At 44.4% G+C, this 24,286-nt stretch overlaps 1 protein-coding gene across 5 annotated transcripts in view; it reads left to right on the top strand.

Moving 5' to 3' along the window:
* amotl1 (angiomotin like 1) overlaps positions 1-21,673 on the top strand; it is a 204,140-nt gene extending 182,467 nt beyond the window's left edge. For all 5 annotated transcript variants that reach the window (XM_059646539.1, XM_048533191.2, XM_048533192.2 and 2 more), the window contains 4 exons: positions 4,780-4,905; positions 6,434-6,675; positions 12,591-12,842; positions 18,354-21,673. In XM_059646539.1, the coding sequence (XP_059502522.1) occupies positions 4,780-4,905; positions 6,434-6,675; positions 12,591-12,842; positions 18,354-18,457 (724 nt within the window). In that variant the 3' untranslated portion in view covers positions 18,458-21,673. The remainder of the gene's footprint in view (positions 1-4,779; positions 4,906-6,433; positions 6,676-12,590; positions 12,843-18,353) is intronic.
* Positions 21,674-24,286: the final 2,613 nt, after the last annotated feature.

Below are 24,286 nucleotides of genomic sequence, written 5' to 3'. Positions count from 1 at the left end.
CCCAGAGTCGATGGAGGCGGCGACAGGCAACCCAGGGGAGTGGACGACAGTCCGAAAAGCGAGGAGGAAGGTGCATCGACGGGCCCAGGAACCGCAACCATCAGGCGGGAAGAGGCAGCTACAGGGGGGCTATAAGAGCTCCTCTGACGAGGGGGATTCGGAGAGGGCCCGCCCGAAGCAGAAGTTAAAGATCTCAAGGGAGAAGGAAAGCAGCACCACACTTCCAGGTGACGGGAGGCGTCCTGAGGCTCCCTCCGACACCCAGTCAAGTGCCACTGGGGCACTGGAGGGCCCCCTGGAACTTCCAGACGGGAAAGAGGAAACAGCGCTTCCCCAGCCTGACCCAGAGCTGGACCCTCCTGCCTCCGCACCCCCGACGGGGGATGCCACCTGGAAGGCAGCACAGACGGTTTCCTGAGCCCGGAGAGCGTCCAGCAGTTAGCCCGGGCAATGGGCATGAAGGGACAGATGGAGGGGTTGGACCTTGGACTTGGGGAGAGTACTGCAGTCACTGCCCACAATGGGGGTACGAGTTGCGAGCATTAATGTGCACAGTGTCAAGTCCACCGCAAGATGTGTATCCACGTTGGCCTACCTGACCACCATCAAGGCGGACCTCCTGTTTCTGCAGGAGTGCGGGATACTGCACCTTGGCAGGTATGGGAAGTGGTCCGGCGCCTGGACCTGTGGGCCTTTGATCTGGTCGGGGGGGTAACGACTGTCGCTCCTCGGGCCTGGCAATTCTGCTGCGGGGGCACGACTTCACCATCTCTCAAGTTCAGGAGGTGGTGGGGGGGGGGGCGCCTCCTAGTGGCTGACGTCACCTACGGGAACGCTCCCCTGAGGCTGATCAACGTGTACGCCCCAGCGGTACGGAATGAGCGGTTGACCGTCCTGCAGCGGCTTCCACTCCTGCTGGCTACTTCCAGGCTGGTCATCCTAGGTGGAGACCTGAACTGCATCATCAATGCAGATGGAAGATCCAGCGGGACAGCGGGTGGGGGGAGTCAACTGGACGTCACATCCAGATTCCTGATGGGCACGGTGAAGGACGCCAAGCTGCTCGACGTCTTCAGCACCCCTGCAGACGGAGCGCAGCGGAGGTACACCTGGTCGCGGCCAGACGGGTCTATCCGCTCAAGGATAGACTTCCTGTTTGTGTCACGGGCATTCTCGGTCAGGTCCACCGGCGTCGAGCCGGTGTTCTTCTCTGACCACTGCCTCCTGCTGGCCGACTGTCACTTACAGGACGACCAGCCGGACGGCAAGGGGACGTGAAAGCTCAACACGACTCTGTTGACCCCCGAGAACGTCGAGGAGCTTAAGAGGGAGTACGCCGGTTGGAGAACTGTGAAACCCCTCTTTGAGTCTCCGGGCGACTGGTGGGAGACGGTGAAGGAGAACATCAAGAGGTTCTTTGTCCTCAAGGGTGTTCGGAAGGCGAGAGAGAGGCAGGGATAGCTGTCGCGACCCCAGAAAAGCGTGCAGAACCTGCTCCTTCAGCAGTTGATGGGGGTCGATGTCACGGAGGACCTCCACGAGGTGATGGGCCAGCAAGCCTCGCTCTTCGCCGCGGAGGCCTCCAGGATAATCTTCCGGTCCAGGGTCCGCTCCGTGGAGCAGGACGAGACGTGCTCGCGTTTCTTCTTTCAGAAGGTGCACAAAGAGAGCTCTGTGCTTAGCCGGCTGAAGGAGGACGACGGCTCGGTGAAGGAGAACAGATCCTTCTATGCCGGACTGTACGACACGAAGCCCACGGACAGCACGGCCTCCAAGTCGTTCCTGTCGTCTATCACGGAGGTCTTAGACGACGGCACGAGGGAGTGGCTGGACCGGCCGATATCCCTGGACGAGCTGACCAGAGCCCTCAAGTCCTTGGGGAGGAATAGGACTCCCGGGAGCAACGGCTTACCAGTCGAGCTGTATTCCGCTCTGTGGGACCTGGTCAGCCAGGACCTGCTGGAGGTGTACGATAGTGCGCTTCGGGCAGGGGAAATGTGCAAGTCCATGAGGAAGGGCATCATCACCCTCGTTTACAAGAGGAAGCGGGAGAGGGAAGAAATTAAGAATTTGCGTCCCATTTCACTATTGAAAGTGGACTACAAAATCCTGGCCAAGGTCATAGCCAACTGGGTCAGGTCTGTCCTGGAGTCGGTGATTCACCCTGACCAAACCTGTGCTGTGCCGGGCAGGAAGATCGCTGAGAGCCTCGCGCTCATCAGGGATACGGTCGCCTACGTACAGGACAGGCGGGTAGACGCCTGCCTCGTCAGCCTGGACCAGGAGAAGGCCTTCGACAGGGTCTCTCATGCTTACATGAGGGACGTCCTCTCCAAATTCGGGTTCGGGGAGGGCGTCCGCAATTGGATGCGGCTGCTCTATGCCAACATCGTTAGCGCAGTCTCGATCAACGGGTGGGAATCGGACAGTTTTCCTGTTAGATCTGGAGTCAGGCAGGGCTGCCCGCTCTCTCCTGCCTTGTTCGTGTGCTGTGTGGAGCCCTTCGCCGCATCCATCAGGAAGGATGTGAGCCTGAAGGGCATGACCATCCCAGGCAGCAGAGGCCTTCAGGTCACGACCTCCCTGTACATGGACGATGTCGCCATCTTCTGCACCGATCGTCGGTCGGTGAGTAGACTATTGGACATCTGCAGCCAGTTTGAACTGGCCTCGGGTGCCAAAGTCAATAGGGGTAAGAGCAAGGCCATGTTCTTCGGGAACTGGGACGACCGCTCCGTCATCCCCTTCACCATCAGGACAGGCTACCTGAAGGTGCTGGGTGTTTGGTTTGGTGGAGCTGGGGCATGCACTAAGACTTGGGAGGAGCCTATCACCAAGTTGAAGCAGAAGCTGGGCAGGTGGACTCTCCGGTCCCTCTCCATCGCGGGTAAGAACCTGGTTGTCAGGTGCGAGGGGCTTTCGGTACTGTTGTATGTGGCGCAGGCCTGGCCTATTCCCTGGACCTGCGCCGCTGCAGTCACCCGGGCCATCTTCCACTTCATTTGGGGGTCGAGGATGGACCGGGTCTGCAGGGACACCATGTACAAAGACCTGGAAAATGGGGGAAAGGTCATACCGAACGCACCCCTCGCCCTGACAGCTACCTTTGTGTGCGGCTGCATCAAGCTGTGCATAGATCCTCAGTACGCAAACACCAAGTGTCACTACTTACTGAGGTTCTACCTGTCCCTGGTGTTGCGAAGGATGGGCCTGGCCTCGTTGCCGCAGAACGCTCCGAGTAGTTGGACTGTTCCGTACCACCTGTCCTTCGTGGAGAAATTTTTGAAAGGGAACACCTTTGACCACAAGGCCGTCAGGCAGTGGTCAGCACATAGTATCCTCGAGACCCTTCGGGAAAAGGAGAGGGTGGATCCCGTCGTGTGGTTCCCCACGTAAACTGCCAAAGTCATTTGGCAGAATGCCTCATTGCCAGAACTTTCAAACAAGCACAAGGACATTGCTTGGCTGGCAGTGAGAGAGGCTCTGCCAGTGAGATCCTTTATGCATGCCCGGAATCTCTGCGCCACCGCATGCTGCCCTCGAGGTGGCTGCGGGGGGGACGAGACTGTCGGTCACCTCCTTCTGGAATGTGCCTACGCGCAGGAGGTCTGGAGGAGGATGCAGTGGTATTTGTCGAGGTTTGTCCTGAGCAGCTCCGTGTCGCGGGACTCCGTGCTCTACGGGCTGTTTCCCGGGACGCACACCGAGACCAACATCAACTGCGCCTGGAGGACCATCAATGCGGTGAAAGACGCTCTTTGGTCTGCCCGCAACTTGCTGGTCTGCCAGCTGAAAGAACTGACTCCGACCGAATGTTGCAGACTGGCGCACTCCAAGGTCCAGGACTACGTGCTGAGGGACGCGCTAAAGCTTGGGGCAGCCGCCGCCAAGGCGCGGTGGGGAAAGACCACGGTATGAAACCCCTCGTCCAGAATAGAAAAAAGGGCCGTATCTGGTAACTGGGCCCAGCTGGCGCCTTCCCCAACTGGCCAGGGGGCCAACTGGAACTGTGCAGGGTGACAACTGCCGGGGTATTTTCTTTGCTTTGTTTTTTTTTTCTTCTTTGTTTGTTTTTTTTCCTTTAGTTGATGTATTGACCCCCTGGGTAACCCAGAGCGGCTTGCATGACTGGGTAGGTGTATAAATATGTTTTTTTTTGTACATCTTATGAGTAAAGTATATTTTTTTAAATAAAAAAAGTGACGAAACGTCTGAAAACTAACCTTCCAGCTCAGCGAGCAAACTCACATCCATAAAACAAATTGTTAGCTCTACAAAAAACCCTTCCCCATTTGAAAAGAGAACAGACAGATTCATGCTTTTAGGTAGAGATTATTTTTAGAATGGAAAAAAGAACAAATTGTTTTGTATTGTGATTGACAAAGACTTTGAGAAGGAAAGTACATGCCAGGTAGAGATCCTGCAAGGTCTCATTCACAGCTATTCTTTTTCAGAGCTGACTTAACCTTCGGTGGAGAAGCAAAATGGGATTAGTAAATTAGCTGATTGCTGCATTGAAACAGCAATTACATATATAATATGTGCTAATATGTCATTTTTAACATTATTAATGATGTCTGCAGCTTTCCACTTTAGTTAAGGTAGGCATTAAATAAGTCCCTATTTTCTATTACGTTTGTAATGTCAGGGTTATCTTCATTTTAGAGTAGTTTCTTTGTTGTATCTAGAAATACTGCTGACCATTGACATGTACAAAAGAATAATTGAACAACTAGAAAAAAAATCTGAAGGGTTTTTTGTTTGTTTTTCTGTTACCAGGGATACCAATATAATAAATCACTCTCCAAATAGCAGCTACAATGGTACTCCACTGGAAGTACGAAATTTGAATGAGGAAGAGGAGAATGTGCAGTCAAATCAAAGATACCAAGACACAGAGCATGGGTACATATTCATGTCATTCTTGCTAATGCATGATAAGTTGTGTCTGTTGGAACTTGTCCAAAACTATCATTAGACATTTTTGGATGGAGTAAATTTAGGACATTAAATGTACTAACTGAACATAGTATAATGAAATTGCTGTGATCCTAATAATTTTCATTAACTCAGAATATTCAAGCAACACGGATAACTTATAAAGGGTATGTGTTACAGAAGCAGGCCTTTAGATCCAACCTGTATTTGTGCTGGATTCATGCCCCCACCTAGCTTTCTTTATCCAAATCTGCCTTCATGACCAGGTACTCTTTTCCCTCTCAAATGCTTGTATAACTTCCTGTTCAAGACATCTGTACCACTCTGGAAATGAGTTCCATATTCTTACCACTCTTTGGATTTCTTGGCGGCTTTCTTGTGAGGAAGAGCTTATCTAGAAGTCATTGACATAAGTTAAAATATTCTCTCTATATCCATTCAAAATATTTCAGAATTTTAAAAATTAGATCAACTCTTGACCCTGTTTTTGCACAAAAGACCCAGTTGGCCAATTCTTTCTTGAGATATAACAAATCATCATGAAGTAATTTTGCCAGTAACATAATTTAGATAGTGAAGGTATTAAACACTAAAGTAAAACCAGGAGACAGGTTTAATTTAGTTGAGTCCAAAAGTAAGTTGGTCTTTGAAATGAGGGACCAGTAAAATTAATTTACGGGTATAGTTGTGGGAACAAAACCTTGAGTTATTTAAGGGACAGGTGGATGTTGTGATGGAGGAACTGTAAAGTTAACTGAATAGATGAGATAAGCTGGGTGGAATTACCTATTTTTCATTTATTTGATCATTAAAATGTAGGATGTGGATGAATAAAATTTTAAATGACTCAGTATTATATTCTGAATCAGTGTTTTCTGATGATTTCTTTTTTGCCCTGAGACACACACAGTACATGGCGAATTAGGTGACACTGTGGGAACAAAAGGGTTATGTACATATAATACCTTTGACCACATACACTGCAATGTGAGAACCCAAAGCCTAGGCAGTCCACAGAGTACTTGAAACGGGTTCAAGAAAATCCAGTTTTGCAAATTATCATCCAGTTGCAGTTTTGTACTTGGAAATTAGAGTTTTTTTTAAGAATTTAGAAAAATAGCAACGATACAAATCACAGTTTATAAAAAGAACGTCAGTGAGAAAATGCAGTGATGTATAAAGGACAAAAGAATATGCAAAAGAATAGCATGTGTTATATGAAAGCGGTATATATGAAATTCTTTTGTTTTGATTCTAAAGGTTTTAGATTGAATGTTTTCATGCACCGAATCTGTAAATAGTTACATGCACCTTTGATGCCAGATATAAAAAATGGTGAGTTTCTCATAAAATATTGAATTGCTCAGCTCAAGAGAGCTTCAGGTGAGAAAGGAGTAAGGCACAATAAGCTTCAAAAATGATTGTGGAATGTAATGTGTGCAAAATGAAAATGTTCAAATAATAGTATCTGGATAAACAATTTTATTTCCAACAGGGTAGGAGGCTTCAACTGCATTTCTAACAGAATAAAAAACCTTCACGCGCAGCTTATAGAGAAGGATGCCGTGATAAAAGTACTCCAGCAACGTTCTCGAAAGGAACCAGGAAAATTGGAGCCTGGATCCCTGAGGCCGGGAAAATCAAACTCATCTATACATGGACATACTGTACTGCATTCTCACTGGGCATCCCTGAGTAAAGAAGCAAAGGAGGATAAGGGCAGGAAGGGAGGTGTAGGTAAGCATCAAACTAATTATATAGTTGGCTCAATGTGTCCGAGAAAGGAAAATGCCATTACAAAATCAAAATCACCAGCAAAAGAGCTGTTGAAACCTTACATTTCTCCCGTAGCTGCCACAGCATCATGAGAGGTAAGGAGTGGGTATTTCTGGGACTGCAAGGGGGCCACTGGATGATGAGGACATGGCGACCAGAGAGAGGAAGGTATGGGGTTTTTGACAATGAGGAATTGAGGAGCTTAGACATGGGTTGTGGGACAAATTTTTAATGCTATAAATGGGGAGGCACAAAAGGAGGGCAAAAATCTTAGCATAGTGGAATACTCATGTACAAAGGGCACCCTTTGAATGATTCCCCCAAATAAAACTGTTTAAAATTAGATCTCCCATTTTTGTTCACATTCCACAAGGAAATGTATCATTACAATGGAAATGGCAATAATTGGCCACTTAAGGGCCTCAGTCAGCCTAAGTTGTATGCAGGCTGTTAGGCACATTACCCCACCATATATTATGGGCACCACATCAGGGATAGACTGTCAAATAATGCAGAATAATTTGTATGACCTCCCTGTCCCAAACAAAAAAAAACTGATTCAGGCTGTAAAATCTGGTCTAATGTTTAACCTGAGATAATAAGAACTGCGGATGCTGAAGAAGGGTCTTGACCCGAAACGTCAGCTTTCCTGCTCCTCTGATGCTGCCTGGCCTGCTGTGTTCCTCCAGCTCTACACTGTGTTCTATCTAATGTTTCAACGTTCCATGATACAATTGAGAAGACAGTGGTAGGGATATGGTGGGCAATATCAGTGGTCCACATTACAGTGTCATGTTACATTATGTTACACTACCCTTGGAGGACATTTAACATAGATCATAGAACATATAATACATTACAGTAGGTGTATATAGTCTAACAGGTTTGAGTGAAATCGCATGGCCTAACAATGGTACATGTGCAGAACAGGCCCTTCGGCACTCTATGTTGCGCCGACCTGTGAACTAATCTAAGCCCCTCCCCTTACACTATCTCATCATCATCCATATGCTTATCCGAGGACTGTTTAAAAGCCCCTAATGTGGCTGTGTTAACTACATTGGCAGGCAGGGCGTTCCACGCCCTTACCACTCTCTGAGTAAAGAACCTGCCTCTGACATCTGTCTTAAATCTATCACCCCTCAATTTGTAGCTATGCCCCCTTGTACAAGCTGAAGTCATCATCCTTGGAAAAAGACTCTCACTGTCCACCCTGTCTAATCCTCTGACCATCTTGGATGTCTCTATTAAATCCCCTCTTAGCCTCCTTCTCTCCAATGAGAACAGACCCAAGTCCCTGAGCCTTTCTTCATAGGGCCTGCACTCCAGACAAGCAACATCCTGGTAAATTTCCTCTGCACCTTTTCCAATGCTCCCACATCCTTCCTGTAATGGGGCGACCAGAACTGCACGCAATATTCCAATTGAGGCCGCACTAGCGTTGCATTCTTTCTGTTGCATTTTGCTCTAAAAAGTATTTCTTAACACCTACCTTTTTGTGCCTCTCTGCTTTTACTAAGCAAAGTGAATACTCCACTAGTAAAGGTGATAAAATTGTTTTGGTGTCCTTTTAATAATTCATGGAGTCATAGAACCCCTACAATGCAGATAGAAGCTATTTGACTAATTCAGTCGGCACAAATTCTCTGAAGAGCATCCCACCCTAACCCCATGGCCCCACATGTACCATTGTTAAGCCATGCAGACGCAGGGACAAGTCTACACAGAGAGTTGCCCTAGACTGGAACTGAAACCTAGTCCCTGGTCTGTAAGGTAGCATTGCTAATTACAGTGCCACCATCCTGCCACTGAATGGAAGAAGTTAAAGTGCTTCCTTAAGTCTATAGAGTCAAAAGTCACACGACACCAAGTTATAGTCCAACAGGTTCATGTAAAATCTCAAACTTTTGGAGCACCACTCCTTCATCAGGTAAAAGCACCTGACAAAGGGTTAGCCCATCATTAGCTTGCGATTTCACTTAAACCTGTTAGACTATATACACCTGCTGTAATGTGACCTTTGACATTGAATTAGGGTAGACAATAGCACCTCTACATTAGTGTCTAAATATGTCAACAAGAGGGGTTTTTTTCCCTAAACTACTGGCCCGAGTGTAGTTTTATATTTCCCATACACTTAATTAAAACCTCTTAAAAACAGTGGACTATAATGTCCTGGATAGATGTCTAAACAGGTTAAGTCAGAGGAATTACCTAATTTAAGTTTTCATACTTTATTTTACTTGCCTATATATGTGTATGCTGCTGCTTCTCCTATACGCAATTGGGCATGGTTTATCACTGTGTTCTGTGTTTTTATTAAATGAAAAGGAGGATTGTATTGAAACTTAGAGTACCAGTCTTTTAAAAATATTGTTAAACCAAAATTAAGGAAAATGTTTCACTTCAAAATCAATTTAGGCATCCCTGAAAAAAATTATTTGCTACAAAACATTTTATAAGCAACTGCATAAATTACATTGTTACAACATGGAAACAAACAGCCAAACCAAATCAGTCTTTTTATTTCTATATTTGCAACACAGTAAAAATAAAACCTTCAATAGTTCCTGATTTTAAATTATTAGGAAAGTCTGGGATTGATTAATCAATGCTAGTTTGCATCTTAAGACTCAATTTATTAATCAAACAATAACTTTAGTAGAGTAAAATTAAACAACAAGGTAATCTAATTAGTCTGTACTTTAAACCCAAAAAACCTTTGTTGTCAACTCTATCACACAAAAGTCAGACAGACAAGTTTGTTAAGAGATAAATAAAAGATAAACAACAAAACTGGCTAGATTTAAGTGGTTTTCATGATGCATTGTTCCACAGGCATAGATGATGGTTTCTTGGCTGATTTCCTGAAGATGTCAATCAGGTCTGTCTTTACAGTTCAGATGGATGAAGGTAGTAATACTTAAAGCTTAGTTTTCTATTTGCTGAGCTTCTTAAGGGAGTTAGTCTTTCAAAATCTTCATGCTGAGATATCAACAGCTTGACTGTTCCTCACTGGAAAAAAAAAGTCCAGACCGAACTAAAAAACTTTGACCTCTCCATAATAGATTGACTGCCTCATCCACAAGGTCCCAGTTATCATTCAACATCTGCCATGTCCCTGAATGACAAGGTCCTTTCAAGCTTGTTAGAATTAATTCCCAGGTACTGACTTCATTAGTAGACAACTTTTGCTTTCTGTTTAAGTATAATGTTCTTCCCCTGTGATGATGCATTTGCTGAACCATTAATCAGGAACTGTAATTCTGATTAACTTCCAGGCCTGACCTCTCAAATAAGCCAAAGCTTGTTTTGTCCATTTTCCTTTCAACACAAGCTGGTACTCCCAATTTAAGAAAGCCATCTTTAGCTCTCAGTTCCCAGTTCACAGATTCAAAACAAAGTGGATAAAAAGTAAAATAATGAAAAAATAATCAAGTGGTCCTAACAATATTTAAGTACTATATTTGGATACATTATTTAATTTGCTGCCCAACTGTTCCCACATCAGGTGATTCATACCAAGACAATCCCATTGATGTTAGACATACTGCACTTCAAAATCTACTTATAATTTAGAGAGCAGAGACTGATTATTGGAACTTATTTGACAGTAGTTCATTACACCTGAACTTAATCTTGCCCTCAGTAAACAATTAACCTCATGTTCTACACACAAGAGTGTCTTTGGATCACTAATCTGAAATAACTTGTAGGATAAGAAAATTGAGCAGAGACCACAATTGAATCTGCATTTCTCTTGGTCTGAATTCCATACTAACCAGTTTCACCCCCTTTTATCAGCTACACTTCTGGCAAACTCTGTAGTGGGTTATTCTGATGAAGGGTCTGAGCCCAAGACATCAGGTTTTCTGCTCCCAAGGTCCTGCGTAGCTTTTTTCATTCAGCTCTACACTTTGTTATCTCAGTAGTGGGTTATGCAGTTTGGAGTTACACAGCTTGATATTCAACACACCAAAATTTATGACTATTTGGAAAAGCATAGCGTGATTAAAGGGAGTCAGCATAGCTTTGTGAGGGGCAGATCATGCCTTACAAATCTTATTAAGTTCTTTGAGGAAGTCACGAGACAGGTTGCTGAGGGTCGAGCAGTGGATGTGGTGTACGTGGACTTCAGCAAGGCATTTGATAAGGTTCCCCATGGCAGGCTCATTCATAAAGTCAGGAGGTATGGGATACATGGTGATTTGGCTGTCTGGATTCAGAATTGGTTGGCTGACAGGAGGCAGAGAGTGGCTGTAGATGGTAAGCATTCTGCCTGGAGGTCAGTGCTGAGTGGTGTCCCACAGGGCTCTGTTCTTGGGCCTCTGCTCATTGTAGATTTTATAAATCATTTGGATGAGGAGGTTGAGGGGTGGGTTAGTATGTTTGCTGATGACACAAAGGTTGGAGGTGCTGTTGATAGTATCGAGGGCTATTGCAGGCTTCAGCGAGACATTGACAGTATGCAGAGCTGCGCTGAGAAATGGCAGTTGGAGTTCAACCTGGATAAATGCAAAGTGATGCATTTTGGAAGGTCGAACTTAAAGGCTGAATATAGGATTAAAGGCAGGATTCTCGGCAGTGTGGAGGAACAGCGGGATCATGGTGTTCAAGTGCATAGCTCCCTCAAAGTTGCCACCCAGGTGGATAAGGTTGTTAAGAAAGCACATAGTGTTTTGGCTTTCATTAACAGGGGGATTGAGTTTAAGAGCTGCAAGGTTATGCTGCAGCTCTACAAAACCCTGGTGAGACTACACTTGGAATATTGTGTCCAGTTCTGGTCGCCCTATGATAGGAAAGATGTGGAGGCTTTGGAGAGGGTGCAAAGGAGGTTTACCAGGATGCTGCCTGGACTGGAGGGCTTGTCTTATGAGGAGAGGTTAACTGAGCTCGTACTTTTCTCTCTGGAGAGAAGCAGGAAGAGAGGTGATCTGATCAAGGTGTACAAGGTAATGAGAGGCATGGATAGAGTCGATAGCCAGAGATCTTTCCCCAGGGCAGGATTGACTGCCACGAGGAGTCAGAGTTTTAAGGTGTTAGGAGGAAGGTATAGAGGAGACGTCAGAGGGAGTTTCTTCACCCAGAGAGTTGTGAGTGCATGGAATACTTCGCCAGTGGAAGTCGTGGAAGCAGAGTCTTTAGTGACATTTAAGCGACTGCTGGACATGCACATGGACAGCAGTGTATTGAGGGGAAACGTAGGTTAGGTTATTTTATTTTTGGATTAGGATTATTCCACGGCACAACATCGTGGGCCAAAGGGCTTGTACTGTGCTGTACTTTTCTATGTTCTATGTTCTAAAACTACCATGGAGGTAATTTACTATTTACAAAAAAAGGGATGTTATTTACAGTTTTGCTACAGGTAACAGAGGAAGCTTTATTTCACATTTCTCGTGGCTTTAATTTTCTCTAACCCAGCATTGTGGGACTTCTGGCTTTGTCCACCTCAGGCCAACACCAACACCCCCACATCTTGATAAACGTAAATTGTTGGCTACTCTACAGTCACATTGAGAGACCAGTAATTGAAATTATAAAGTGAAGCAGTACTCAGTGTACAATACACATTAAAGATTTGCACTTATTTAAAAAAAAATCAGGTCTTGTTTTACTATTGGCAACAGTTGTTGAGGCTAGTTACAAGTGTTTTAAAATCAGGTTAGGAGTTACATAGTAAGCAATTTAACATTGTACTATACTTGAGTGTTCATGTTTGAATTTCACCATTGGAAATTTTACCTGCTGGAATGCATCTGAGAGATTGACGGCTGTTGCACAGCCAAGTTTGCTGCATTTACCCAATGCCAGATTTAAACTTGTGAACCCATAAAACTTATAAACACAGCTGTTAATCTTGTTGCATTTGACAGGCTTGCTTCAAATTAAAGACAAACAGGAAAATTCTTTGCACACCTCACTTCAAATGACTGCAACTTCACTCCCAGTGGTTTCCACACATATTAAAACTGGCAGTAAGGACAACAGTACTCAGACAGATAGAAGTCCTGAACTGGTCCGTCCAAGTAGTGCCCCAGTCCACGGAAGGAGAAGGCTCAGCACAACCCCCATCAGCAGCCCCAGTATGAGACTGAAATCAGCACGAAGCAACACAGAAAAATTAGGTAAATTGTACTGCTTATTGCAATGTTGGTTTTTAATTAACATATGAGATTGTCTCAAAATAGGGACTAAGTGTTTGTTTAATCTGCCTGATTTGTAAGCAGTCCTATTGCTCAAACAGGTAAGTATCATAGGATTTGGTGTACTGGAAGGACATCTTAAGGCTGATCTATTAGACTTGAATGAATTATTTATTGTAACTTGTATTTAATAAATGAATACATTGAAAAGTGTAATATACCACCATGCTCCAGTGTTATTTGAATAACAAAAGATATTAAGATATACTAGAATATAACCAAAAACAATTTTCATCCCTTCTCATGCTCTGCTCTGGATACAGAGACCCTCCCTTCTCCAAATGGGCTCCAGGCCCACAAACACCCCTACAGTCTATTCCAAGGAGTCCTACTCCAAGGCCACAAATCACCACTACTGCATTCCAGGAGTACCGTACCATCACCAATGCAACCACTGCTCCCATCAATCTGTCAGGAGTACCAATTCAGATCTACCTCATCCTGGCAGCTGAAGCCTAGCATCCTGATTCCAACACCAACTACAGATGCCTCTTTCTCCACTGACTGCGGAGGATGCCCTGCAGTCACCATCATCTTGAAAGCTGGTGCCACTGCCACCATCTTCAGTCCTTCATTGGTGGGCCAACCAACAAATTTACTACAGTCTGGCACCATCTCTCACTGCTGGACCCACACTTGCTGCCATCACAAGCTCACTAAGGGCTCCATGTCCCCCGCACTCAGCTCATTCTCATTGAGGAGATGCAAGAACTGCAGACACTGGAGTCAGGAACAACACTGTGTGGAGCTGGAGGAGCCAAGCAGGAAAGTTGACATTTCACGTCAGGACCCTTCTTCAGAAATGGGGTAGGAAAAGAGAGCTGTGAATTAAATAGAGAGGAGGGGTGGGGCTCGAGAAGGTAGGTAGGTAGGATCCTGATAGGTAAGTGCAGGTCGGAAGTGGTAGGGATTGGTGAATGGGATGGGAGGAGCATATAGGTGGAAGAGAAGATGAACAGGTCATGTCAGGTCAAGGAGGGGAGGATTGGTTATGAGATGGGTGGGGGGATTTTGAAACTGATGAATTCCATGTTTAGGCCATTGGGCTGTAGACTTCCAAAATGGAATATGAGGTGTTGCTCCTCCAGTTGCCTAGATGTGTTCTTGTGACACTGGAGGAGGCCCTGGATGGACATGTCATCAGGGAGTGGGAGAGGGAGTTAAAATAGTTGGCAACTGGAAAGTGTTGTTTGTCATGTATAGAGTGCAGATGCTCTACAAAATGGTCTCCAAGCCTCTGAGTCTAGCTTGGTCTCACTGATGTACAGGAGGCCACATCAGGAGCAACAGATATAGTAGACTAAGTTGACAGATGTTCAAGTGAATCCCTTTCTGATATGGAAGGTTTGTTTCGTGCCTTGAATGGAGGTGAGGGGGAGATATAGGGGCAAGTTTGGCACTTCCTGAGGTGGCAGGGAAAGGCGCCAGGATTGGTAAAGTTAGTGGGGAGTGTGGAGCGGAAGAGGGAGTCATGGAGAGAGTGGTCCCATGAAAGGCAGGTAGGGGTAGGGAGGGAAATATCTCTTTGGTTGTGGGGTAGGTTTGTCGGTGGCGGAAGTGGCGGAGAATGCTACATTGTATGTGGAGGATAGTGGGTTGATACGTAAGGACAAGGGGGATTCTGTCTTTATTTTTGTTGGGGGATGGCAGTGTGAGGGCGCAAGTGCAGGAGATGTGATTGAGGGTATTTTCAATCACCAGAGGGGGGAATGTACAGTCCTTGAAATAGGAGGACATCTGGGATGTGCGGGAGTGGAACGCCTCATCTTGGGAGTAGACACGGCAGAGGTGGAGGAGTTGGGAGTAGGGAATTGCATTCTTGCAGGAGGGTGGGTGAGAGGAGGTGTAGCCCAGGTAGCTGTGAGAGTTGGTGAGCTTGAAATAAATGTCAGTTTCGAGGCAGTCACTAGAGATGGAAACGGAGAGGTCCAGAAAGGAGAGGAAGATATCGGATATGGTCCAGGTGAATTTAAGGCTGGGGTGAAAGGTGCTAGTAAAGTTGATGAACTGTTCAAGCTCCATGTGACAGCACAAGGCAGCATCATTACGGTCATCAATGTTGCGGATGAGGAGATGGAGATAGTGCCAGTGTAACAGCAGAAAAGTGACTGTTCCATGTATCTTATGAAGAGGCAGGCATAGCTTGGGCCCATGCTGGTGCACATGGCCACTCCTGTAATCTGTAGGAAGTGTAAGGAATTAAAGGAGAAGTTATCAAGGATAAGGACGAATTCTGTTGGGCAGTTGAGGGTGTCTGTGGAGGGGGACTGATTAGGCCGGTGGGAGAGGAAGAGGCGGAGGGCTTTTAGGGCCTTTACGTGGAGGATACAAGTGTACAGAAATTGGATTTCCGTAGGGTAGTTGAGGTGTTGGGAGAAAGGGAATTGGAAATTTTGGAGGAAATGGAAGGTGTGAGTGGTGTCCCGGATGTAGGTGGGGAATTCCTGGACGAGGAGAGAGAAAAAGAGTCAGGTAAGCGGAGGTGAGTTCAGTGGAGCAGGAGCAGGCAGAGACAATGGATTGGCCGGGGCAGTCAAGTCACCAACCATTTCAACTCCCCCTCCCACTCCCTGGGTGACATGTCCATCCTGGGCCTCCTCAAGTGTCACAATGATACCACCCTCAAACTGGAGGAGCAACACTACATACTCCGACTCATGAGCCTACAGCCCAATGGCCAAAACATGGAATTTGCCAGTTTTAAAATTTCCCCACTCCCATCCTCAACTCATGTCCAAGCCTCCGTCTCATCGGCACAGTGGCTTAGTGGTTCGCACTGCAGCCTCACAGTGCCAGGGACCCGGGTTCGATTCCAGCCTCAGATAACTGTCTGTGTGGAGTTTGCACGTTCTCCCCGTGTCTGTGTGGGTTTCCTCTGGGTGCTCCGGTATCTTCCCACAGTCCAAAGATGTGCAGGCTAGTTGGATTGGCTATGCTAAATTGCCCATAGTGTTCAGGGGTGTGTAGGATATAGGGCAATAGGTCTGGGTGGGATGCTCCAACGCGCAGTGTGGAATTGTTGGGCTGAAGGGCCTGTTTCCACACTGTAGGAAGTCTAATCTAATCATCCCTGCCTCCTTGACCTGACACAACCTATCTCCCAGCTATCCACCCCTCCCATCCCACTGACGAATCCCCACTACTCCCTACCTGCACTCTCATATCACCATCCCATCTACCTTCCCCAGTCACACCCCTCCTCTCTATTTATTTCACAACTTTGCCTGCCCCATTTCTGAAGAAGGGTCCCGAACCGAAACGTCAACTTTCCTGCTCCTCTGATCCTGCCTGGCCTACTATGTTCCTCCAGCTCCATATTGTGTTGCCTCTCATTGAGGAACCATGTCTTGCCACAGCTGTCGTACATGTTTGGGAGGCCTGGCCTGCTGTCGCTCTGCAAAAGATGCTAAAAAGACTGTTCAAGAAGAAGAAGAAAGGAAGAGCGCAAAATAAAAGAACAAAATTAAAAAGCGTAAGTAAAAGAAACAAAAAACCCCAAAAAAAGCAGATGAAAACTGACAAGCCCAAGCCAGGAGCTCGGACACAGCTCTTCTACTCTGCTGTCATCTTGGAAGAAAGCCCAGGATAAACTTAAATTCGTGACTGTCGGCTGCTATGTTATTTGCACCCAGAATCATGGAGCACCTCATCCACAACCACTCCAATACCTCTGATTTAACATTCTCTTCTTAAATTATGAACGCTTCAACATGCAAAGACACAGACCAGACAAATTGCAAATGTGGTCCTCAGTATTTGCAAAACGGTTGGTTTTGGTAGTTGTTGAAGCAATGTAATTTAACGTGATAAACCTTTTTTTCTGGGGTACTTATCAGAAAGTAAATATGTTGAAAATGGAGTATGATCTTTTGCTTAGTGCAAAGCCCATAGGGGCTTGTGGTGGACAGCAATCTTAAAGGAGGCCTTGTGTATTTGTGAAATAATTGTATTTGTACATGAGTAAACAAGGATGTATGCACAAGTGCAACTGTTTTTAAATGCAACAGTCATAAAAAGCATGTGGAAAGTGATTTTTATCATGTATGCTCTTTGTTGAGGTATTCGATCATTGCTGGACCTGTGGTCAGAATGATAGGTCTAGACATAGTAAAAAAGAATTAGGGAAGAGATAGAGATAGTAGGAACTACAGATGCTGGAGAATCTGAAATAACAAGGTGTAGAGCTGGACGAACACAGCAGGTCAAGCAGCATCATAGGAGCAGGAAAGCTGATGTTCCAGGCCTAGACCCTGCTTCAGAAAAGGGGAAGGGGTCTAGGTTCTAAAATCAATAAGTATTTATTTCAGAACCTCCTCCCCCTCCCCCATTTCTGAAGAAGGATCTAGGCCCGAAACGCAAGGTTTCCTGCTGCTATGATGCTGCTTTGCCTGCTGTGTTCATCCACCTCTATACCTTGTTATCTTAGGGAAGAGATAATTAGTTTGAGCTTCAGTGATCCCTGTTAGAAATGTACCTATCTGAACTTAGCTTAAAAATCATGTCCATCTCAACTTGAATAACTGTTTACACTCATCGTCAACATAATCATGTGTCCATTATCCATGTAGCTAAGGCCTCAGAACAAATATCACTTGTGCTGTTAGACCCCTTATTACTGTTAATCATTTTAGGAAAGGATGAGAAAACAAAACGAAATTAGAGTAACAAAAAAATTTCATTTATAATTAATTATGAATAATTAAAGTTATAATCATACGTTATACTGGCAATGGGCCTTTTGTGGATTTATACACTGGATTAAAACTTAAAAGTATTTTAGGAATCCTTTCTTCTTTAGAAATGCAGAAGAATTCTGAGAATTTTCAAACAGCAATGACATACAGTTTGATGCTATGAAGAAAGGTTGAGTAGGTTAGGATTATTTTCATTAGAAAGATGGAGTTTGAGGGGGTACCTGATTGAGGTCTACAAAATCATGAGAGGTATAGACAAGATAGAACACAAGAAGCTTTTTCCCAGACTGGGGGACTCAATTACCAGGGGTCATCAGTTCAAAGTAAGAGGAGGAAAGTTTATGGGAGATATGCGTGGAAAGTTCTTTATGCAGCGGGTGATGGGTGCCTGGAACATGTTGCCAGTGGGGGTGGTAGATGCAGACACTATAGTACCTTTTGAGATGTATCTGGACAGGTACATGGATGGACAGGGAGCAAAATGATACAGACCCTTAGAAAATAAATGACGAGTTTAGACAGAGGATCTGGATCGGCGCAGGCTTGGAGGGCTGAAGGACCTGTTCCTGTGCTGTAATTTTCTTTGTTCTTTGTTCTTACGCAAATTGTACATGTTCATAACAAGGAATAAAAGTTTTCAAAACATTTTTGCATGGAGGCAGCAGCCCTTTAAGACAATCAACAGGAGGGTGCAAAATTCGAAGAACTGATTCATTCTAATGTATTCTCACCTCTTTAGGAGATGCTTCCATCATTCATATCAAATCACACGACAGCAAAGGAAGAGGCACCTATTCCTTCCACAAACCTGATTTTGATGATCTAGTGGAAATCCTCATTTAACAACAGGAAGTCACAGCTGTACAGTCCATAGATGATCAGAGCTTGCATTAACAGCTGGAGAATCAAGAGTATGGATCTTCAGAAGTTGAGGACTTCTTTTTTAAATAAGGCAGAAACTGTTTGGAAGTAGAAATTACAAGAAGGATTTTGTATCTAGGTATATGCAAAATGGAACATGATACAAATAAGTTGGGACTGTAAAGAGGAAGATGAGTAGATGAGAGTGGTAGGATATGGTGGGTGTTTTGTTTGGAATGTATTTGATGGGCCTGTAAGCTTAAAAGATACAAGCTAAGAGTATTTTCAATACTCTGTCTCATAATGATATATCTGTGCATTATTTTCAATTCATATAGAAGCGGATCAGTATTCTTACGGCTCTTTGGCACTTCTGCTGAAAACAATGCCCACGTGTACACAGTACACAGTATAAAGTAGCATCTTTATTGCCATTCAATATCCAATTGGAATATAAACAGGCAGATGAATAAATAATATCCTGCATAGTGTTTATCTGCTACTTGTGTACTTTAGAATTTTGCTGGTATAATTCTAGAGGCATTTCACAAAAGGTTGAGTCCTGCTTTCTGTGAACTCTAAACTCAGTCTCAAAACATCATTTGAGGAAAGGTCACTACTGCAATGATGGACAATATTTCATTTTAAAAGCAGATCATTTGGAAATACTATAACCTCACATCTATAGGCAATCTTTCTAACACATAATATGTGCACAATTAAAACAAAAGTAGAAAAAATAAAAATATAGAGTAACAGAAATTGAAGCCAGGGCACAAGCTTATCATAAAAATGAGTCATTGATATTGCACATCACTATATGACTGATAACCACTATGGGCTCTCAGATTACAACAGCATTTATTCTGCGATATAATGAATGGTCAACCTCACTAATTCTGGTTAAGTAAAATATTATTTGTACAAATATGGATTGCTTTAGACAATGATGATACTTGTAACGATGAATCTAAATACTTATTGACAAACCGTAAATATCAAGATTGTTTTCTGTACACACTATCGAGCAAAGCGTTGTAGTGACAGTTAAAGTAATATTGTCGGTTACATTTTCCCAGGCCGCCATTTGGCATACTCAAGTTTGGCATAAAAATTGATGCTTACATTTATAGTAAACTTGGGGCCAAATTGAACCAGCTGTCTGCAGTGAAATATGTTTCAACCTGAAAAATATAAGAAGCAGAGTTTCTGTTCAAATTCAGAACTCCAGTACGTAACAGACCATATGGCAATTTACAGAGTATAGCTAGTTATTCTCTAGATCAAATTGCATCAGTTTGTAATTTTCTATTCTTGTGATGTGTGCAGAATGTAAAAATGAATATCCCAAATCTGTGTTTATATTGAGTGTGTTGTCCACCCGTCTGGTGAAAAGCTGCCTGCATTGCCACAATAATTGATTGCTATTCCTTATCCAACTGAACTGAAAGTAGGCTGAAAACAAGTTATGTGACCTGGTCTAATTGCACATATTTTAAAAAGTAGTGGAATTTCAAAATGTAGACCCCAAAAGATTAAACAACTCCTTCGTTTGCAGAAAAAAAGTTGTTATAAAACTAATTCTCCAGGAAATTTTATGGCTAATGTCATTATTTTTAAAAGTGCAGATTTGCATTTTCGCCCAGAGCACCAATATATTAATGAAGAGCTCTGACTTCTATCAGTTTGTCGAAACAAAAGAAATCATTGCTTGATTGACAGCTCGAGCTTTTTTTTATTGCTGGTATCTGTTTCGCCAATGCTTACTTGTACAAGATAAAGAGTACTTTTTAAGGTCTGGTTGATTGACATTTTTACAAGGTTGTAGTGAAGAAAGTTGTGTGACTTTTTTAAGCTTTTCTACACATGCCATTGTTAATCTAGAGTTTATTGGTTCTTTAGTATTTGCACTGGTTGAATGAGCATGAAAATGCTAGGCGCTGTCATGGATGGGATATGGGCAGATCATGAGTGTGAGGGATATGGGAAGTATTAGTTAAGAAAGTAACCAGGGCCAAGTGCCAACAAACTTAGGTGGGTCTTTAAACCAATTTGCTTTAACACTTAAATAAAAGCAAAATGCTGCAGATGCACATAATCTGAAACAAAAGCAATTTTAACGTCATGTATCATGCAAACAGGTGGAGATTTGGTAAAATGACAGTTTCCAGTTTTGCTGATTGGGTCTTAACCTATTCGTGTTTGCTGTCCGCATCCTTCCATCTGTATCTGTTGATAAAGGTAAAGCAAATCAAATTTGTTCAGTGTGACTTGCTTCTATGACGCATATTTACTGATGGCTAAAGAGACACTTTGTATTTGTAAACTGGGTGAATCAGTAGGAAACTCCAAGCTATATGGTCCTAAAATGGTCAGAAATTTTACCAATTGAATCAGGAGGGTAGGGATAGACTGACTATAATAGTCAATGACAACATCCAATTCAAACAAGGGCAGGTTAGGTCATCAACCAGGTCAACTAGAAACTAAAAATCCTCCTTGCCTCAACTGTTGTTCGACCAGGTACACAGAGGCAGGTATGTAATGTGATGACATTGTTCAGTAGAAGTTGATGGCCTCATTGCAAGCTAGGGTGGGGGGGAAAGTTCCTGATCAGACATTTTTGGAAAATATCACAGCTTGACAAAATTAATTATTTAACATGGAATGTAATTATATAGAACTTATGGAAATGATTAGGACAGGGTCCCTGCCGGCATTCTGGTTGGCGCATGGGATAACCATTAAATTGAGTCTGCAACATTTAATTTTGATAACCCATTGACATGTGGTCCTTGTCAACTCACTCTTTTCACTCATACATCGTATCCATTTTAAAAGGTGCTTTTTATTTTAAGCGTTTAGTAATTGTCTTATGAAAGGAAAGTGCAGCATTTTCCAGAATCCTGATTTTGGCTATTTTATTATACATTTGCTGATGTTTATTTCCTAATTGATTGCTGAGTTCATTCGTGACAGCACTTTGTATTATATTTTTGGCTACCTTATGTAAAAATGTCTGAGTTAATTGGTGCAGTTGTGAACTAACTGTTAGAGAGAAGAAAGGCAATGGCTGGCCAGTGCTGTACAGGTAGCTGATTATATCAAGGGTATGTTTTTGTATAGTTCTCAATGGGAGAGAAATAACTTGATGTCACAAAGATGTTTCTCAACAAAAGTGTCTTTTTTTTTGTCTTTCTTGCTTCATTTTTGAATATTTTGCTTATTGTACATAATAAAGACACCATATTTGACACATTGCATTATTTTTGGGGCAATTTTGTGTTGAAAGCATTATAATTTCTAATATTAGTCTGTTAATTATTTTGCTCACTGAGAAATTTGTTTGTGGACTCTCACCCTGTTCTAAACTGACTAAATTTTCTCTAAAGCTCACTATAAGAGCATTTAATTTCCAAATGTCTTAATGAACTATTACCTTTCAGTCATTTGTTATTGTCAGGGGTGTGACAAGAAACAGAGAGGAGCAGTTAATATGCTTTTCAGGCTCACGAAGGGTTTGTGATGGAAGTTTCCACTGGTCAGTGTTCGGAACCTTAATCTTCCTGTTATGTATGAATAACTTATGCTATATGCAAAGACATAATTTTAAAAGTTGCAGATGTATTGAAATCTGGAAACATAAACAACAAGGAGGGAAGAGTCGAACTTCAACAGAATACAGATTAGGTGGCAACAAAGTGTGAAGCTGGATGAACACAGCAGGCCAAGCAGCATCTCAGGAGCACAAAAGCTGACGTTTCGGGCCCAGACCCTTCATCAGAGAGGGGGATGGGGAGAGGGTTCTGGAATAAATAGGGAAAGAGGGGGAGGCGGACTGAAGATGGAGAGAAAAGAAGATAGGTGGAGAGGAGAGTATAGGTAGGGAGGGGATAGGTCAGTCCAGGGAAGACGGACAGGTCAAGGAGGCGGGATGAGGTTAGTAGGTAGGAAATGGAGGTGTGACTTGAGGTGGGAGGAAGGGATAGGTGAGAGGAAGAACAGGTTAGGGAGGGGCGGACAGGCTGGGCTGATTTTGGGATGCAGTGGGGGAAAGGAAGATTTTGAAGCTTGTGAAGTCCACATTGATACCATTGGGCTGCCGGGTTCCCAAGCGGAATATGAGTTGCTGTTCTTGTGGCCTCCAACACATCCCTCACTTACCCGGATCTCTCAGTCTCCATCTCAGGTAACCAGCTAGAAACTGATGTCCGTTTCAAGCCCACTGAATCCCACAGCTACCTAGAATACACCTCCTCCCACCCACCCTCCTGCAAAAATTCCATCCCTATTCCCAATTCCTCCACCTCTGCCGCATCTGCTCCCAGGATGAGGCATTCCACTCCCACACATCCCAGACGTCCATGTCCTTCAAGGACCGCAACTTTCCCCCCGCAGTGGTTGAGAACGCCCTTGACCGTGTCGCCCGCATTTCCCGCAACACATCCCTCACGCCCCGCCCCGTCACAACCGCCCCAAGAGGATCCCCCTTGTTCTTACATACCACCCCAACATCCTCCAGATACAACGCATCATCCTCAAACACTTCTACCATCTACAATCCAACCCCACCAACCAAGACATTTTTCCATCCCCACCCTTGTCTGCCTTCCGGAGAGACCACTCTCTCCATGACTCTCTTGTCCACTGCACACTCCCCTCCAACCCCACCACACCCAGCACCTTCCCCTGCAACAGCAGGAAGTGCTACACTTGCCCCCACACCTTCTCCCTCACCCCCATCCCAGGCCCCAAGATGACTTTCCATATTAAACAGATGTTCACCTGCACATCTGCCAATGTGGTATACTGTCTCCACTGCACCCGGTGTGGCTTCCTCTACATTGGGGAAACCAAGCGGAGGCTTGGGAACTGCTTTGCAGAACACCTCCGCTCGATTTGCAATAAACAACTGCGCCTCCCAGTCGCGAACCATTTCAACTCCCCCTCCCATTCCTCAGACGACATGTCCATCATTGGCCTCCTGCAGTGCCACAATGATGCCACCCGAAGGTTGCAGGTACAGCAACTCATATTCCGCTTGGGAACCCTGCAGCCCAATGGTATCAATGTGGACTTCACAAGCTTCAAAATCTCCCCTTCCCCCACTGCATCCAAAAACCAGCCCAGCCTGTCCCCGCCTCCTAACCTGTTCTTCCTCTCACCTATCCCTTCCTCCCACCTCAAGCCGCACCTCCATTTCCTACTTAATAACCTCATCCCACCTCCTTGACCTGTCCGTCTTTCCTGGACTGACCTATCCCCTCCCTACCTATACTCTCCACCTATCTTCTTTTCTCTCCATCTTCAGTCCGCCTCCCCCTCTCTCCCTATTTATTCCAGAACCCTCTCCTCATCCCCCTCTCTGATAAAGGGTCTGGGCCCGAAATGTCAGCTTTTGTGCTCCTGAGATGCTGCTTGGCCTGATGTGTTCATCCAGCTTCACACTTTGTTATCTTGGATTCTCCAGCATCTGCAGTTCCCATTATTACAGATTAGGTGGTAGTTTGGGCAGTCAAGTTGCAAGTGAAATTGTGAAGCCATTCCTTTTGGTCTGAAGAGCCTCGGGACAATGTAAAGGGCTCCAAAAGGAACTGCAGACATGGAAGGACCCCAGTGTATTCTATATACAAAAATATGGCAGGGCACTTCAAGTTTACAGTTGATAAAGCTTATGTTTTATCACTGAGGATACAGAGTGTGAAACCAATCAGTTGTTTGAAACCTGTGGAAAATATTAGTTCAACCTCAGCAGGGGGATTATTTCTCGTTGTGTGTGACAAATTAAAGGAAAGATGAGCAGGGAATAAA

The sequence above is a fragment of the Stegostoma tigrinum genome, chromosome 6 (assembly GCF_030684315.1).
Source record: "Stegostoma tigrinum isolate sSteTig4 chromosome 6, sSteTig4.hap1, whole genome shotgun sequence".
NCBI lineage: Eukaryota > Metazoa > Chordata > Chondrichthyes > Orectolobiformes > Stegostomatidae > Stegostoma > Stegostoma tigrinum.
Note: the sequence above shows the minus strand (reverse complement) of the source record. Positions and strands in the feature narration are given on the sequence as shown.